Source organism: Mus caroli, chromosome 10 (genome assembly GCF_900094665.2).
Source record: "Mus caroli chromosome 10, CAROLI_EIJ_v1.1, whole genome shotgun sequence".
Taxonomy (NCBI): domain Eukaryota; kingdom Metazoa; phylum Chordata; class Mammalia; order Rodentia; family Muridae; genus Mus; species Mus caroli.
This window is the reverse complement of record NC_034579.1, coordinates 8895495-8915404: the sequence shown is the minus strand read 5'-3', so window position 1 is coordinate 8915404 and position 19910 is coordinate 8895495. Positions and strand designations below refer to the sequence as shown.

The following is a 19910-nucleotide window of genomic DNA, read 5'->3' as shown; positions in this document are numbered from 1 at the left end:
TAAATTGTTCTCTTGCTATTGCTCTAAGTGTACAGATACAGGTCTGACATATGTGTGTTTTTTCAGTACTTTACAATTACACACACACACACACACACTATATCTATATCTATATCTATATCTATATCTATATCTATATCTATATCTATATCTATATCTATATCTATATCTATATCATCTATATCTATATCTATATCATCTATATCTATATCTATATCTATCTATCTATCTATATTCATCCACTATCACATGTATTCTCAAAGAATATCTTTTATTTCACATGGAATTCTTTGTTCTAGGGGATGTGTATATTTTCAAATATACCACATATGATTGTCTATTGGGATTTAGTAGTAAAATGCCAGTAATTATAGTCTGAAAATGAAGACCTTAAAATAGCCTCTTGATGTTGAACAAGACTTTCCCACATCTGTTTATTTTTGGTGATTTTTATTCCTTTAGTATGTTTTTATTGTTAGGATCCTGTGGAATTTAATAAGAGCTGACAAAAATTAAACTAAGATGGGTGGAGTTATTTTCCTGATATGATTACTTTGTTTCACAGAGGAAATGGTTAAAGGTAGATGAAATCATAGGATTCTTTTCATTTTGTCTGAGTGCCCGCTGGGTCGATATATGGTGTCTATTTGAACATGGAATGGATGTGCCCCACCCTGGACTGCCAGTGACTGGACTCTCTTTTCAATTCTATCAAACTGGAAGTCCTGGTGAATGTGTTGGCATGCATCAGTAGCTCGACATTTGACATTTACTAGGCTAAGGGAGGAGGAGAGTTTCTTCAAAGCCAGCCTGGGCTACATAGTGAGATCTTATCTCAAGAATGAAAGAGTAAGAAGAAAGAGGAGGAAGACAAGCTATGAGAACGAAGTGGCATTATGCTGTATCTAACAACCTATGTGTGCTTTCTAGACCCAGCCTCTGTGACTATGAGTTACTGTCCAGGTGGTCACTCCTTATCTGTATCTCTGGCCTAGACCTTTCTCTGTACTCGGCACTTGAATGTTCAATGTCTCTGCTTTGGGAGCTAATAGATGTCTCAACAGTTTCAAAATTGAACTCTTGATTTCTACCTTATTTTTTAGGCCTTAATGTATATATCATTCCTCAGTTAATGGCATGTATGTCTCTATTATTGCCTAAATCAGAAATCCTGAATCATTAAAATGGCACATAAATTATATATGTGAATTATAACTCAATAAAGAGACATTTCTTCCTTTTCTTACACACCCAGACACTCACATCCAGACATGCACACACCCAGACAGACAGATTCACCCCCCAACCCCCTATTCTTTGATGGTCCCTGTCATTGGCTTTTTCTATGGACTTGATGGATAGTTTGATAGTGGGCAGCTACATGTGATAAGGCAGATGAGGGCAAATTTTTGATGTGTAGATATTGGTTGCCCATGAATGTTTCTGCACAGTTATTCCAGTTTTCTTTATGTTAGAAAAATAATGGCATAAATTGGACTTCACCGCTACTTTGTATTGCTTATCCCAAGCCACTGTCATCTCTGGGAAAGCCCTCCTTCCTGGTCTCTTCTGCCACCCTTTCTCATTGTCAGAGCACAGCAGCCAAAGCTTTGTTAAGATGTAAGTGAGATCCAGTAACTCTCTGAACAATGTCCACTAATGATTTTCCGTCTTACTGAGAGTAAAAGCCAATTGTCCTTCCTGTGATTTATAAGGCCTCTCACAGGCTGCCTAGCTGCTCTCTCTGAGTTTATCTGATGCTCTCTCTTCTGCTCTCTACTCCGGACATACTGGCTCCCATGTCACTTGCGAAATCCATTTGTATGTATTCATTCAGAGTATACATTTTTATGGAACACAGAGGGTTTTGGTTGGTATTATAGATTAAAGGGTATTGTGGCCAGTAGGGAACACCATGATAGGCAACATTGAAGCTTCTATTACTGCTCGAATTAAATTAACGTAGGTTTTAGTATTGCCCACTTTGGGTAATTATAACATCTAAGGCAAAGCAGTGCTTCTTGTGTGGGGAATCATGTTAGGAACTGCTACTCTGGAATATTTTATTCCTTCAACTCTTCTATATACTTAGCAGATTTCACTACACCCCTGGTTCATGCAAGGCCCCATTTTAAGGACTATAGGAAATTTCTTATCCTATAGTCCTTATAGTGGGTTTGACATGGATAAGACAGAGAGACCAATAATTAAAAATTGGAAGCAAGGAACATTCAGGGAACACTTAACATACTTTAGAGTGATCAAGGAAGGCCTGTGGGAGAAGATCTTATCTAGCCTAAGTTATAAAAGCCTCACTGCTTAGGTGAGGGATGAAGTAACAGGCTTTGTACAGGGGAAGTACAGCAAGTGGAAGGCTCTAGAGGACACACAGTGAGGGAAGTGCATCTGTGGTCTACAATAGACTTATTCATAAAACAGTCACCGAGAGATGCCCAGTCACGCCGGAGACCAGATCTTGGTGCATTGAGCAAATGTGCCACTCTATGGAATTCGGGCTCCATCTTGAGAAGAATTCACTACTTTGAGGGAAATGGACAGCTACTATTTATAAACAGATTTCTGTTAGAAAGAGCCCATAGCTATACTGTAGGGAAGGCGGGCTCAGTGTATGCAACAGTCAGGTAGAGTTTCAAGAGAGGCTTACCAAAGGCAGTTTCCTGGAAGACAGAAATCGAGAACTGAGGTTTGGATGTGTCTGAAGATCTATTAGACAGAAAGCTGAGCGGAAGATATATTACTGGGGGAGTTCTTTAGCCTCTGAAACCTCCATATAGGAAACGAAGAGTAAGAAAGGTCAAAGGTTTATCCTGCACAGCAATGGCACTTGATGGACAGGGAAGGAAACTTAAGAGAGGCAGGAAGAAGGTCAGACTCACTGGGTCTTTACAGGATTTGAGTTGTGAGGGGAATGGGCAGCTTCAGTGGTGCAAGTGTCACACATGAGAACTGGTTGGCATCCTTGCGCTTACTGTCAGGGGAAGTAACCTGCCATGACAACACATGTTTAGTGTGTATAATTTGATCCTGATCATAGGATTCTGATCCCTTCCAAACTCCTGATCGTGGGGTTTTGAAGGCTGCATTTCCCAGGAAATCCTGTACTAGTAACATTACAGTGGATAGTGAAGGTGGAGATGCAAGCTAAGGTGGGAACTGAAAGAAAATTGATTGAGCTGTCATGGAAGAGTGGCTGTGTTTCGAAGATACAATCATCTTTTCTTTTTTTTTTTCTCTTGTGTGTTTGGCTTGATGCTACAGGTATGCAGAGAAGTGCCTAGCCTACTGAAGACACGCACCCAAGACCCCTGCTCTGCCCCACAGACGAGGACGGCTGGTAAGAAAGCATTTGCTCTTTAGGAGTCATTTTTATCAACACAGACAAACTTATAGTAGGAACATCCTATTAGAAGAACTTACTGAAAAACATCACTTGATTGCTGTTCATAATCTGAATCCAGACTGGATGCTTAGCATGGGGAAAGATTTCTTGTTCTCCGAGTCAAAGATATATCTAGATGGCCATGGGTCCTGGTGAAGGAAGGAAAGAGGGGATAGGTGGAAAATACTGAGTTAATTTAATGGACAGATGCACTTTTTCAAGTCATTGTGTGTAACCTGCCATGACAACACATGTTTAGTGTGTATAATTTGATCCTGATCATAGGATTTTGATCCTTTCCAAACCCCTGATCATGGGGTTTTGAAGGCTGCATTTCCCAGGAAACCATGTCCTAGCAAATATTATTCCCTTAGTTATGGGAAACATTGTGTATTTTCTCATGATTCCTGTTTATTTCCTTCTGTTTTTGTCCCAAGTAGATCATATATCCACTGGCACTATGGCCTTGCTCACTCTCCTACCGACCCCATTCGGCTTGCTGTCTGTAGTCCTTAGTTGTGACTAACCCCAGCCACCCATGTCTCTTTGCCAGCTGAGGCTGGAGGTTGGGACTTTCTCACTGTTTTTCACTGCCCCCCTCATCTCTCCTCCTCTCCTCAACTCTGCCTCCCACCAGCCGCCTCCTACCTGGGCTTACCTTGTCTATTTCCACCTCTTCTTCTCTTCTTTATATCTTCTTCTTTTCCTTCAAAAACAATGTGTATTTCCTTCCTGATATTGCAGCATTGCTTATGACCCAGTGTGTGTTCTGCATTACTTATTTTCCTCAGCACCTTGCCTTGGAAATCCCTGTGGCCTGATTGGTTTTCTTGATTATAGTTAGAACAATTGAATTGAGATTTGTATATATGTATCTCTCTTTCTCTCTCTCATCTATGTATGTATGTATGTATGTATGTATGTATGTATGTATCTGTATCTGTCGTATGTATGCATATGTGTCTATGTATGCATGTATGTATGTATGTATCTATCATCTATATGTATCTGTCTATGTATGTGTCTATGTATGCATGTATGTATATATGTGTCTATGTATGCATGCATGTATGTATCATCTATATCTATATATCTGTTTATGTATATATGTATGTGTCTTTGTATCTGTTGTATGTATGCATGTGTTTATGTGTGCATATATGTATGTATCTATCATCTATATGTATCTGTCTATGTATCTATGTATGTACATATGCATGTATGTATGTGCCTATGCATGTATGTATATATCTATCATCTATATCTATTTATGTATCTGTGTATGTATATATGTATTTATGTATGTATATATGTATATGTCTGTCTGTCTGTCTGTCTGTCTGTCTATCTTGCTTCAATTCTATGACCATAAAGAAACAGCTTGCTTTATTAAGTACAGCTGCAGAGGTTATCTTCTTTAGAACATTGACAAAGGAGTAGGAAAAATTTACGTACATCCTGAGATTATAAAAGACGAACAGCAAAGCCACTTTACAATAGGTCTGCAGTTTGCTTTCCTTAAGGCAATCCTCCATAAAACAGGTGTGAGACCGGAAGCTGATTTCAGTATGACTTTCCTTCTACACAGTGTTCTTGTTTTGTTTTGTTTTTTAAGTCTAAACAGAAAATGTAAAAATCTAAATGAATAATTTTAAATTCTAAGTAAAAATTTTTAAATGTAGAAAATGATTAAATTATGTGTTTATCTGTGTTTGTACATGAGTGTAGGTGCCTGGAGAGGCCAGATCCACTGGAGCTGGGATAATGGCCATTGTGAAGTATCCCACATAAATGTTGGGAACTGAATTTAGGTCCCTAGCAAGAATAATATGTGCTTTTAACTTCTGAGCCATCTCTCCAGCCCTTACACAACTTTTTAGTTTAATATTTTTCTTCTATTAAAATCATATTAAAAGTAAAATGATCTATTTTTAAAATAAATAATTCAAGGGCATTTAGTTCATTGACAGTGTTGTACAAGCTTCACCTCTATGTAGCTCCAAAATATTTCTATTCTCAAGTTAGAGTTCTTGCTCTTGGGTAGCTTCTCACTGCTCCCCCCTCCGACCCCAGATTCTCAGTGTCTGGTATCCAACAGTGTGCATGCAGCCATGTCTGTGGATTGGTCCATCTTGACTATCTCGTATAAATGGAGTCACACAATGTTTCTTTCATTTAGCCTAGGGAACTTCACAAAATTGTTGTTTATCTGTATGTTTAAAAATGGCACAGGCTGGGCGTGGTGACGCATGCCTTTAATCCCAGCACACTGGAGGCAGAGGCAGGCAGATTTCTGAGTTCGAGGCCAGCCTGGTGTACAAAATGAGTTCCAGGGCTATACGGAGAATCCCTGTCTTGGACCCCCCCCCCCACCCACCCAATGGCAATAACCAATCTATTATGCTTTTAAAATACATAGTTTTACAATATTAAAATCTACTATGTTTCAAGAGAAAATGAAAATGAAGGAAGTGACATTGTTTTGTCTTTTTACAACCTAAGTACCTGGCTTCGCAGATGATATCTACCTTCTCCTTTATGCTTCTGGGTTTCATCTGTAAAGATGGTGTAGGCGACGTGTCATTATATACCTGGGAGAGATTTAAAGCAAATAAGTATGGCGGTGGTGGTAGTGTGGTGGTGGTGGTGGTGGTGCTATTACCAGCATCCAGATATCTTGGAAGAGGCACATGGAGGCCAGTGCTTGTCAGCTGTCACTTTGCCAACCTGAGAACTGCACACTTTGCTGACCTGTGATTGCAAAACATTTTGCTTTAATTAGTACTGTCTCTTTCATGTTTCACGTTGAACTGCTGTCCCTGTTATCTGTGTAGTAGGTTATCTGTGGCCTCGTCCAGAGCTTTAAAGAATAAAAGCATTTTGCTCACTAATTAAATTCACGTGCCTAGCAAATCACCTCCTTTCTTAGTCTTTCAGAGATTATTTTTAATCGATTGGTCTCTGGTGCTTTTCTTAGACATTTAGAACTTTAATGGTGCATTAACAAGTTTGCCTGTCTTTGTGTTGTGCTCTCGACTCATAAAGATATTCTTCTACGTCTTAATCTGATAGTCATAGTTTTTACCCTTCATGCCTTTATCTCCAAGTATCTATTTTCCTTTATGCACATGAGGTCAGATTCCGTGGCATCATCTTGCCAAACTAGCTGCCAGACAGCAGTGCTTACGGGGTAGTGAAGTCTTCAGCATCCTTCCACAATGTCACTTCTTTGTCATATCTTTCTGTCCCTGTGCCTTATGGTTCTCCTCTCCTGGTCATCTATTTATTATTTTGGGATACAGTTATCATTGGTCAAAAGTGTAACTCAATAATTAGTAGGGCATATCTCCTTACACAAATATTTTTATAAATCTTTTTTGGGGGGAAGAGGAGGGTCCCTTTCTTTCTTATTGAACAACTAGAAATTAGTATCTGTGATTTTGCCAAGCTGCCTGCATACTGTTGGGGTTTTTATTAGAATTGTACTGAATTTATGCTAGGTGCCAGGTAGATTTAGTATTCATCTTAACTACATCTTATATTGAAACCAATTGTTAACTTCTCTTAGAAGCAAAACAAAAACAAAAACAAAACTAAGAACAAAAACAGAAACAAAACCAAAGGGCTGGAGAGGTGGCTTAGTGTCTAATACCATTGGCTGCTTTTCCAGAAGACCCAGAGTTCATCCCCAACATACACATGGCTGCTCACATCTATCTTTCTGGGGACTGGGTGGCCTCTTCTGGCCCCTGTGGGCATCAGGCATGTGCATGTTGTGAGTATCTATCTGTATCTGTATCTGTATCTGTATCTGTATCTGTATCTGTATCTGTATCTATCTGTATCTGTATCTGTATCTGTATCTATCTGTATCTGTATCTGTATCTGTATCTGTATCTTCTGTATCAGTATCTGTATCTGTATCTGTATCTGTATCTGTATCTGTATCTGTATCTGTATCTATCTAATCTCCAGACAAAACACTCATACATGTAACAGAAATAAAAACAAGTACAAAACAAAGAGAAATAAAAATATTTGTATAATCTTTGGAGAAGACAAGCATTTATTTTAAATCCTTTGGGAGGACATGTAAGATCCTTCTGCTCACTGTGAAGGACAAGGGTGGATCCCTCTGACAAAACGGAGTAAATAAGATTAAATAAATCAAATAAATCAATCAATCAATAAATAAAAAGGAAACAATAAGTCAAAAGATAAACCAAATAATAAATAAGAACAATAATAAATAAAATAATAAACAATAATAAATAAAATAAATATAATAAATAAAGCAAAACCCTAGGAGGACAGCCCCTGTCAGAAAGATTCATGAATTTGACTTCCTCAAGCTTGTTAAGTTATAAGTAATTACAAAGTAGAAGGACTTAGGGAGGAGGAGAAAGAAGAAAGGAGGACATAACACATTGCAAAAATAAGACAGGAGAAAACAAACAGGCCAGACAGTAGCATAGCTTTCAGCTCAGAGGCATCCAAATTGATAACGAAGTAGATTCCAAAGAAACAAAAATCAGACTAATCCTCACAGATACTAACTATACCACTCTTGGTGCAGAAGCATGAAAACACCTTTATTAGTAATTAATCCATTACAGTAATGGAGGCAGGTGTGTACCGAGATGGAGCCCTGTTGATGGAGATACAGGGTGTTTAGCTAGTTGTTGGAGAAGTGAATTACCTTTGGCAAGGAGATTAAATACATGCATTTAAAAATGTTGTCTGACCCAGTGATTTCTCTTTGGGAAATCTCTGCTAAATTGGAAACTGGAAATGTGGAAAATGCTATACTCAAAAAGAGTTTCCCTTTAAGCTCTTTGGTAAAGAATGGGTTTCAGGAGATTTCTACATGTACAGCTCAATGTGTAGCTGAAGGAAAGGGTGCTGTAAAAGTCAGTGACTATTAGTGTAAATTCTTATACAGATCTTCACATTATAGTTAGCTAAGAATGAGATATGCAGTCCAGGTGTGGTAGTGTGGGCTTTCAATTCTAGAACTCAGGAGGCAGAGAAGGGTGGGCTTTCAGTTCTAGAACTCAGAAGGCTTTCAATTCTAGAACTCAGGAGGCAGAGAAGCCCAGTCTACATAGAAAGTTCCAGGCCAGCTAGGGCTACACTTTGAGTCTCTGTGTCTCAGAGAGTGTGTGAAACAGACAGAGGCAAAGAAACAGGAGATAAAAATAAAAAGTGAATATGCTGTAAAGTTAAATGAAAAGAACAGAAAAATTAGAAATAAATTTGCTTTATATTTAAGGTAGCCTGACTCAATGAAATAATGCTTTTAATTTTATCAGTGTGTGTGTGTGTGTGTGTGTGTGTGTGTGTGTGTGTGTTTGTGTGTATTTGCTTTGTTTACTGCTTTATTTTTTGTGTTAATGTTGATTGCATGTGCATTAATGATTGCATGGAATTTTGAGAGGGCTGTGTTATATTGGATCTATGGCTATTAAATACACGTGGTTATTTCAATCTATGCCATTTCAACAAAAAAACTACCTTCCTAGAAAAATGGAAATTTACTTAGTACACAAATGCACATGCCCTCACTACATATCTTAACCATTGCCTCCTGTTGATTATTTCCAATTTGCTACATCTCTTGTTTCAGCTCATCCCAACGTCCAAAAGGTGGTGCTAGTATCATCTGCATCAGATGTTCCTCTGCGTGGCGGCCTGGAAATCTCGGTTCCTGCTGATTTGGATAAAACCATCACAGAACTGGCTGACTGGCTAGTATTGATCGACCAAATGCTGAAGTCCAACATTGTCACTGTGGGGGACGTGAAAGAGATCAATAAGACAGTTTCCCGGATGAAAGTAGGTGCAGAATGTGAAGTCTTGCCAGGGCACTACCCTCTCCTTGGGTCTCTGTGGTTTATCCTAGATTTAGAGAAAACAAGCTTACCAATATTCCTTATCTGCTGGGTAGCCCTTCAGGGTTAACTCCAAAGAGTCAAGCTTTTCTTCTGTTAGTGCAGGTTGATCAAATAGAACTGAAGGCTCAGTGTAAAACTCTAGTATTGATACTGTAAAGCTGGACACCACATAACTGTAAGCTACCTTTCCATTTAATGCTCAATGCAATATAGAATAATTTCTAAGCCTATGTTTCATCTTAGATTGCATAATGAGTACATTTCATTTCTGATCTTAGAAATGAATGTCTTCTGATGATATGTTTTTTTTTTTTCTCTTATAGAATAGAGATCACCAAGTAGCAACCTGGAAACTTCTTTTTCCATACTTAGTATATGCTAGGTTATAGCTTATCTGTTATATAGAGTAAGGCTGAAAAGAATGTTTTAGATAGACATGCATAATAAAATAATAGCTATTGCTAGCATCTAAGTGCTTAATGTGTGTTGAACATTTTCTTACTTTCACATGTATTGTCTTGCCTATATCATAACAATCTGGTATAGTAGGTGCCAATTCGTTCCCATATCACCAAGAACTTTGAACTTCTAAACCCGTGGTTCTCATCCTGTAGGTCTGACCCTTTTGGGGTTGCCTAATACCACTGGAAAACAATGCATTCCAATTCAAATTATGATAGCTATATTACAGCTTTGAAGTAGCAACAAAAATAATTTCATGGCTGGGGTGTGTGTGTGTGTGTCTGTGTGTATGTGTGTGTCACCACAACCCGAGGTACTGTATTAAAGGGTCGCAGTGTTAGGAAGGTTGAGAACTGTTGTTTTAAGAGGTCAGGACGATGGTCATATCAAGCAGATGGTTTTCTCTGACAAAATAGTTTCTAATAAATGTCCCAGGGGAGTGTCAGCCACATGTTAGAGGAGACAGGCCCAGGAGGGGCTGTTTCAGTAGCCATGGGATCAGGAGGTGGGTTTATGAGATATTTACCGTTCTATCATAGGGGACAGGAGGCTGGGGCTTGGGGTTGATAAAATGCTTAGAGCTGACATTTGTGCAAGAAGTGTTTTTGTTTTTGTTTTCCCCTTATGGAAAAGTTAACTTAGCTCTTTGAGAAGAGGCATGCAAAGCTGTTCACAGCCCCCGGGCCGTAAGAGCCTGCAAGCAGTTGACAAGCATGCTCTGCCCTTTCTTTCTGGTTCCTGATTCGTGGCTGGGAACTGTTGATAATAATGCTTTGCTTTAGTAGAAGATGAGGATGGCTCGAAGGCAAGAGATGCTTAAGTCAGGGAAAAGAGCCCTTCCTGAGGGGCTGAGACAATGCTGTTTCCAGTAGAGGAAGTAGAGGGAGGAGGAGGAGAAGAATGACCAATGACCATCTGAGTGATTTATCTTTGAGTCTGTTGTGCAGAGGGAAGAAAGTCAGCAGCATAAATGGAAGCCCTGGGATCTAGAACTGGAGTAGGAGTCGTTCATTTGGAAATACTTACGCCTGTGGGAGTGATTGAGGTCTAGAGAAGTAGTTTACCTACAGGGAGCCGGCTGGACAAATCTTTTGGCACACTGTTTGTACCAACTGTGAATTGTATTTTCTAATCCTTTTGGTATTTATTGGTTCTAGAATTAGAATAGACTTTTCCTGGAATTCTTAGCCCTCACTGTATTTATCAGCTAAGACACATAGTCCATGAAAAAAAGGGTGGTTTATGAAGGTGATTCATTTGCAGTTATTGTAATTATTGCTTTTCTAATATGCCGTTTTCATCTTTCTACACTAGTGGTTCTCAAACTTCATCATGCTGGACCCCTTTAATACAGTTCCATCCATAACATCATTTTTCATAACTGTAATTTTGCTACTGTTATAAATTGCCATGAAAATGCGTTGGGAGATGGAGGCTTACCAAAGGAGTTGCAGCCTACAGGTTGAGAACCATTACTCTAGGGCATCCACATATGCGTTCATATCTGATGTCCAACAGGTACACAAGGAGTCAGTAACGAAGATTGCTGATGTTTTGAGAGCATTTATAGTGAGAGTTCCTTGACTTAATTTCCTTAGATTCGATGGAACTGAGCTGGGGGAGCCAATGGGGAGGGCAGATGCCGTTACTGGTTATGGAAGACCTGAGATTTGAACCTAAGGCCTCTGACTCCAAATCACATGTTCTTCCTCCATTACATCGATGATGTTTCATTGCCTCTTAGAGGAAGAAGACACACCCGCTACAGAGCTAGGGGCTTATCTCAGGATGCATTAATCCCGTTGATCTTGTCTCCTTGCAGATCACAAAGGCTGATTTAGAACAACGCCATCCTCAGCTTGATTGTGTATTTACCTTGGCTCAAAATTTGAAAAACAAAGCTTCCAGTTCAGATGTGAGAACAGCAATCACAGAAAAATGTAAGTTAAAAAAAAATGTTCTGCCTGGCGTGGTGGCGCACACCTTTAATCCCAGCACTCAGGAGGTAGAGGCAGGTGGATTTCTGAGTTCGAGGCCAGCTTGGTCTACAAAATGAGTTCCAGGATAGCCTGGGCTACACAGAGAAATCCTGTCTCCAACCCCCTCCTCCCTCCAAAAAGAAAAAAAATATCCTTTATAGTATCAGCTACTTCCCTTAACACTTGCAAAAATGTCTTCAGAGATTATCCTACTAGAAATAAATGTTATTTTTAGAAGAAAATACTTTTCTCTCTTTTTTTTTCAAGTTTTTGAAAGTCTTTTCATACCTATACCTCCCTTCTGAACTCTTATACATTTAATAATTTTTTCTCTTATTTTAGGATTTTTTTTTTTCTTTTTTTCTTTTGAGACAGGGTTTCTCTGTGTAATAGAGCCATGGCTGTCCTTGAACTTGCTTTGGGGATCAGGTTGGCCTGGAAGTCACAAATGCCCACCTGCCTCTGTCTCCTGAGTGCTGGATTAAGGACATACACCACCATACCTGGCCAACATTGGGATATTGTTTTAAGGCATCTAATGGAATAAAGCTAGCTAAACTCATAGTCACATAAATCCATTCTGCCATTGTGCCTTACTCACGGAAACTGGCTGTCACCATCTCTTAAACTTCCGTGAGAATTCACTTTGTACATGCTTTCTGATCGGCTTTCATGTGGGGATGCCTCAGTTAAAAAGAAAATTAAACAGCCAATAAAAAGAATGGATGGAACCATGGAAGACTAACAAACCAGAGTCCTTGTTTGACATTAGTGTTGGAGCTGAGAATCTGTGTCGCATGCGGAACCAAGTCTGGATTCTCAATGATGGTGTCTGGTGGCTATCATAGTCTTTCTCCTCAGCCCCTGTCCCCTGCAGACCTGGCCTGCTCCGGATCCCTGTTCAAAGCCCCTGACATTTCCAGCCATTAACTTTTATCCGTATTCTCCCCGCCCAAACTCAATTTTGTTCTTCTCCTGGGGTGAGATTACTCAGCAGCTAAAGTGTCCCTCCCTCTGTGAGTCCTTCCCACCCACACATGCTCCCCTGTGGACTGCGTTTTCTATCTTTAGTTCTAGCCACAGCCTCCTTCCCCATCAGTTTCCTCTGGATCCCATAGCTGCTTTAATCTTCTTTCCCATTCCCAGGCTGTGCAGACTCACCTTCCTGGCCTCTGGTCCTCCCACTTGGCAGACCATGAGGGACTCAGTTAAATACTCGCGAGAATGTAAACTGGGCGCATAAAGTTGAATTTTTCTTGAGGGAGAGCATTTGGCTATAGGCATAATAGATGGGTTTGGTTTTCAAAATAAGTGGAGCAAAGTGGTTCCTGATGGAGACAGTTAGCCTGGGGACTTTGAGTGATAGATGGCGTTGATTTATTTTCACTTAAACAGCCACTATCCTTCAGTCTTCCTGATTTTGATAATTGATCGAATATGGATCTTTTATGATGGAGCACTCCCGTATGAGGGAGCACTCTGGAGTCATCTTTCCTCCCTCTCTTGGTGGGACATCTTCTCTGTTCACAGCACCAGACCATTTCTAGCCACATTTCATTTTTCTTTCTGATCATCTTATCAGGACTTATTTTAATAGATTTTTTTTTCCTGAGCAGGTGGACTGCTGGCTGAGATCACTGTATCAAGCCCAGTCAGTGTTGCTGACTGAGCCTAGTATCTTGGGCACACTAGGAAAGCACCCTTGGCTGAGCTGCAACCCTAGCACACACTGTGCGTGCGCTCTCTCTCTCTCTCTCTCTGTCTGCCTGTCTGTCTCTCTCTCTCTCTCTCTCTCTCTCTCTCTCTCTCTCTCTCTCTGACAACAGGGTTTCTATCTCCTGAATATCTTCCCTTTCCACTTATTTCTGTCTCTGGTCTTTGTCTTCTCCTCCTCTTCTTCCTCCCCTCGTCCTCCCCACTCCCCAACTGATTAATCTTCATCATTATTGTATGCAGAAAGCCCTTACCAGCTCCTGTAGCACTAATAGTAACGTGTTTATCATTTATAATGAATAGTATAATCAGTTTATTTTTTATGATAAGCCAATGATATTTGCTGTCACTTGATACTTCAGCTTGTATTTGTGCAAATCAATGAACTGTAGCAGTAGTTAAATTGGCCATAAGTATTTAGCTGAGAATTAGACTATCATGGTAGTTTGGTCTTTTCTTCCCTTGAGTTAAAACTTTCAGCAATTTTCTTACATTATTAAAACAATATACGGCACAGGATCTCAATGGACACTTTTTATAAATTATAACTCACTGAACAGTTTAATGGAGTTTATGACATGTAAGTCTCTCAGACTTCTAAAAAACTCCAAGCCGATAGCCTCAGGATTTACAATGACCATATGCAATCTTAGGAATCTTACCAGAATGTTGCATTGCAACTAAACCCAATCTTTTCAGTTTTCAAAAACTGTACGTGTGTGAGTGTTTTGCCTGCTTCTGAGTCTGTATGGCATTTAAATATGTGAACCACATGTATGCTGGTGCCCATGGAGAACAGATCAGGGCATTAGATCTCCTAGAACTGGAGTAACAGATCGCTGTGAACCTCCGTGAGAGTGTTGGGGCCCGAACCTGGGCCTTCTGCAGGAGCAGCAACTCCAGATTCCTGGCTGGAGTTTGTCTTGTAGCTAAGTTCTGCTCGGGCTCGTTCTTCTGTGCCTTTGAGGTTGTTCAGCCTCCAGAGTGTCACTGAGCCTTGTGTTTGCCGTTCATGGGCTGATATGGAGAACTATTATTTCCTGGTGTTTCAGCCCACAGCCATGAGCTTTCCTTGTGATAATGAGCCAATGTTTAAATTCAAAAGCGCTCTCTCTCTCTCTCTCTCTCCTTTTAGATCTATGATTTAAAAATAAGGATAAAAGACAGGAGAGGAGAGAGTGTTGGAGAGGGAAAAGAGAAGGGAAGGATAAAAGACAGAGACAGAGAAAGCAGGACTGAGAAAAGGAGAAATGGTACAGGAGTGTGTGTGTGTGGGGGGGGGGCGGGGGCGGGAAGCCAGCATGGAATTTTACGACTGTGAACTTATAGGTACGCAGAACTTGCAATTTCTTCATTCTCAGTATTTCTGTTCAACTTGAACATGTAAAATACTGCCTGTCAGAAAGGCCTCACGCTAGACTAGAGCAATTGTAAGGAGTGCTCTTTGCCTGAGGGACTGTCATTGTTAGTCAGAAGGAGACTGTGTCTTTTTGTTAACGTCCTATCCTAGACTGCCATTAGGTGTCATTGTCAAACCAGGTTCTGTGAAATACAGGAACTAGGGAATTGTTTTCTATCTATCTATCTATCTATCTATCTATCTATCTATCTATCTATCCAGTAGATATTTTTGTTATTACATGACTAGTGTATTTAACATAAGCCGTATTCAAGTTTTTGCTGTTCAGGAATAATTTTAGAAATATGCGTGGTGAGGTGGCCCAGTCCTGGATGTCAGCCAAGCTACTTGGGATACCACATCAGGGGAGCTGCAAGTTCCAGGCTAGTCTGGGGAACAGAGGAAGGACTAACTTACATAAATAAAGCAATTTAGAAGAGCCATGTATGTAGTTCAGGGGTAAAGTGGATACTTGCTATGTGAAATGTCCCGGATTTGAGCCCAGCACTGAAGGAAGAAAAATTGGTGAGGTGAGCACTGTAGAATCATCTCAGCACTCAGGAAGCTGAGCCAATAGAATGTCAAGTGGGACCCAGCATGGGTTACAAAACCCTGTCTACATATGCCTATATTTATACAATGGTGTGATGTGTAATATATTTTTTACACAGTGTACATATGTGCGAGCCATCTCTCCAACCCCTGTACATATTACATAGCATTACTTACTATATAATACATTATACTATGTACATAACGTGGCAGGTGTGCATAGAGTTCCTTTAAGACGTGTTCATCGTCTTCCACTCTTTCTGTTTCTAGATCTATTTATGGCATATTTGGAACCAGGTCTTTTCCTTCTGTGGTGGTCACTTTAACAATCTTTTTACTCTCACTCCCCAGTGGAAAAGCTGAAGACCCAGTGGGAGAGTACGCAGCATGGTGTGGAGCTGCGGCGGCAGCAGCTGGAGGACATGGTTGTGGACAGCCTGCAGTGGGACGACCACAGGGAAGAGACTGAAGAGCTCATGAGAAAATACGAGGCTCGCTTCTACATGCTGCAGCAGGCCCGCCGGGACCCACTTAGCAAACAAGTTTCTGATAATCAAGTAAGGCACATTGGCTAGTTTTTGATGCAGTCATTTGGTGGATTTACTTGTTTTATATTGATAACTATAATTAGGGGCTTTCACATTTTCTCAAGTTTTTAGACATACACGTTGAGATTTATGGGGAATTTAATCACAGGGTTATTTTGGGAAGATGTCTAAAGACATAATGAGCAGGAACCTGCACTTGTGTGAGCAGAGCCATAGTTAGCGTTTACAAAGCAATCCTCATTTGTTGACCCTTTTTCTGTCTCAGGAGATTATTTTAATGTATAAAATCTCTCTAGACTTCCATTTGAGTACTTCTGTAGTGTGCAAGCCAAGTCATAACTCAGTGTCATTCTATATTCTATGTTTATCAGTAGCAACAGCTTTCATGACCATTTTCATAATAGTGGTGAGAATATTGAACACTCAATGTTTAAAAGTTTAATAAAATGTGTTATTTAAAAATTCCTTCTGTAGTCACAGAAATTTTCTTGTGCTGGACATGTGTTTACACACTTTGTATTTGCCCTTCTGATTGCCCGAGATGAAAATGTACTTTTAGGAAGAATGTAGTAATCTAGAACAATGTGGGAAGAAAACTGAGAACCTGCAAATAATGCCTTAAATCTCTGCACACGAGGGCTTCTCGTGGCTATCATTCTTATGGGTATCATTTAAAATCCACCTGGCCACGTCTGTTAGTTCCTGAATTGTCCCATGTGTTTATGACGCTTGTCGGTGGCCCTGAAGTAAGAGTGAAGCTTTTGTACACATGACTAGAAGAACCTGATCAGCAATGTTCACCAGTGTTTCCGTCTTCATACCCAGAATGCACTTGGCCTTCCCATCTGTAGCATCCATGTCTACAGATTTTAAAATGAACACATAGATTTTTTGTTAGCTTGCCATTATCCTGTGACCACAACAGTAGGACAACTAATTATGAGTATTAATGTCATTTTAAGCGAGTGCTTCCCAACCTTCCTCATGCTGTGGTCCTTTAGCTAAGTTCCTTATGTTGTGGTGACCCCCAACAATTTAATTATTGTTCTTGCTACTTCATAACTGAAACTTTGCTACTGTTATGAATAGTAATATAAATACCCGATATACAGGATATTTGATATGTGACCCTGGTGAGAGGATAGTTTGACTTCCAAAGGGTCGCGACCCACCGGTAGAGAACCACTGTTTTAAGCAATGCAAGTAACCCACAGGAGACTTAAAGTTCATTGGAAGGCGTGCACGTCTTATTGTGCAAACATTATGCCATTTTCTCTAGGGGATGTATGTGAATTTGGTATTTGTGGAGTGAAAAGGTTTGGGAGAATCTTTTACAAGTACTAGTCACAGATTCTCTGCTGCTCTAATGAACAGTGTGTATGTTCTTTCTGAAGCCTTAAGGTGGATTTTTCTTTCACAATTGCTACAAAAACATTACAGACACAAGTGACATCAGCTGTCCTTCTTGATTGATTGACACACACACACACACACACACACACACACACACACACACCGCTTAACCTCCCTGGGTTGAGAACCTGTAAAGGGGATTGTGCCTGTGATACACTGAGCATCTGTGTAGAGAGAATTCTGAACAAATCTTTGGCTGCCTGATCCATTCCAACTGTTATCTTTGCAAACACTCAGACTGATTCGGAGTTAAAGGGCAGAGGGTTTCCACCAGGGTAATCTTCCGATGTCTCTCTAAATGTATACACAAGAACTCAGTTTATGTTGATATGATTCATGTTCGCATTCCAGGAATACAAGGGTTTGAGGAGGCCAGAAATCTCAATGGGTAATATTTTACTCTCACCCATTAGGCACCTGATTCCTCAGGCATGTTCTCTTTTTAACAAGTATTTTTATTATTTTTTAAAGCATGTGTATATGTGTGTCATGCAAGAGTGAAGGTGGCTATAGAGGTCAGAAGAGGGTGTCCACCTCCTGAAACTGCCTGGGACTTCAGACTACCATGGTGGAAATACTCTCTTTTTGTTACTTCTAGAATTACTCTGGTTTGATTGTTCTGACTTAAACTTGAGAGTTTGTCCTCTTGCTTCCTTCATGTGATTTCTGTGTCTAAAATGTGCTAAATCTTTTCAGGACTATGAGGGTTGGGTAGTGCTAGTTACTGAGTGGCCATGGGTAGGTAGTAGTAGTTACTGAGTGACCATGGGTGGGTAGTACTAGTTATTGAGTGACCAGGGGTGGTAGTAATAGTTACTGAGTGACCAGTTCTAACTGTGTTTCAACTTACACCTTAGCTTTTGCTTCAAGAGCTGGGGTCTGGCGATGGTGTCATCATGGCGTTTGATAATGTCCTGCAGAAACTTCTGGAAGAATACAGTGGCGATGACACAAGGAATGTGGAAGAAACCACGGAGTACTTGAAAACATCATGGGTCAATCTCAAACAAAGGTAACAGGAAAGCCTGGGTGGGGACATGTGCATCTCCTTCCCGAGCATCCAATTTCCTTCGCTTTCCCATGGAAACAAGCTAAATAAGCAAATATTAGAAGTGTATCTTATTTTTCTCTACTTTTAAATTCTGATGAGAAAAATTCATGTCAGTATATTTTGTGCAGTGTGTATTTTTATATCTTCTTGAAGTTTTAACACTGTATTTTTAAAAATAAACCTTGCTAGTATGATTTTTCAAGTTTTCTTATTTTTTTTCCCTATGCCTCTTTGTATTATTTAGAATACATTTTGTAGTTCTCTGGTACATTAGGCTAATATTAGTACTAATTGTTACTGTGATAGTGTATGATATTTGGATGGGATACTCTCAAATGAGGACCAGACACTATGGATCTACCACCTGACCTCAGAAATCATCTATGTGCAGAGTTTTAGCTAATTTATTATCTTTTCTTTCCATCATTGTCTTATCATTATGTATGGAAAAACCTGGAACAACTTATGTGTTTCTAAGAGAGGATTTCACTCACTTAATCTTTCAGGGATCAAGAAAGCATTGGCAGCAGTTAGCATTTTTCCAGATTCTGTGTATGTCCATCATCAGTTAAAATATTTATATATCATACTGTTAGTGCCCATATGTAAGTGAAATTATGGCTTCTTTTTTATGCTAAGTGAAATTTCTTGAAAATTATTTTAATACCAAAACATATTTATTTTGTAATGGATAAAATTGCTATCAGAACATTTTATGTTAAAATAACTCCAAAAATTTAATGGTAACAACACAGAGGAATATTTACCTCTAGGTGTGTTTTAAATTGTGTGTGTGCCTGTGTGTGTGCCGGTGTGTGTGTATGTGAACATGTGTATGTGTATACATCTGCATGTGAACATGCGTGTGCTCATGCATGATGTATCCAAGGGTGCCATTGCACTCATATAGAGATGAAAGAATCACTTGTCGGAGGGAGTTGGTTCTTTTTGTCTACTGCTTATGTTCTGGAACTCTAACTCAGGGTGCGAGGCTTGTGAGAATGCACCTTTATGCACCACACCACTATGTTGGACCTCTAGAGATCCTTGTGAGTTAGATTCTTTAACATGGTTCTGGAACTCCTTGAAGAAGATTCTGAGCGGAGAGGATGAGAATGTTTATGTGTTAGATGCTTACTCAGGTTCTCCATAGGTACCTTAACAAATACACAGCTTTACCAAAAGTTAAAGGTAAATAGCTGTGATCTTGGCAGTTTTAGCAGAATAGCGTTCTTGTATCATGCCATGTTGTTTGTGTAGATCTCATAACTAAGATAGGAGGGAAATGATTTAAAAACCACAGTGAGTGAGATATGCCTTAAAACTGTTTCATCCATTTCCAGAAATTACATGTGTAAGAAACATGGCTTTGTTTTTTTGTTTTTTGTTTTGTAATCAATTCCAAAAAGTTGAGTATTCACTGAAATGAACAGTCTGCTTTTTTTTTTTTTAATAGCACCATTGAGGCTTTTCTTTGTAAATATTCTAAGACAGTCCAT

General features: G+C 39.7%; 1 protein-coding gene across 7 annotated transcripts in view; it reads left to right on the top strand.

Annotated features, from left to right (window-relative positions):
* The window catches only part of Utrn (utrophin), a 493578-nt gene that overhangs the window by 218876 nt on the left and 254792 nt on the right, over window positions 1-19910 (top strand). For all 7 annotated transcript variants that reach the window (XM_021174513.2, XM_029482311.1, XM_029482313.1 and 4 more), the window contains 5 exons: window positions 3280-3355; window positions 9027-9235; window positions 11579-11696; window positions 15751-15956; window positions 18218-18372. In XM_021174513.2, coding sequence (XP_021030172.1) covers window positions 3280-3355; window positions 9027-9235; window positions 11579-11696; window positions 15751-15956; window positions 18218-18372 — 764 coding nt within the window. The remainder of the gene's footprint in view (window positions 1-3279; window positions 3356-9026; window positions 9236-11578; window positions 11697-15750; window positions 15957-18217; window positions 18373-19910) is intronic.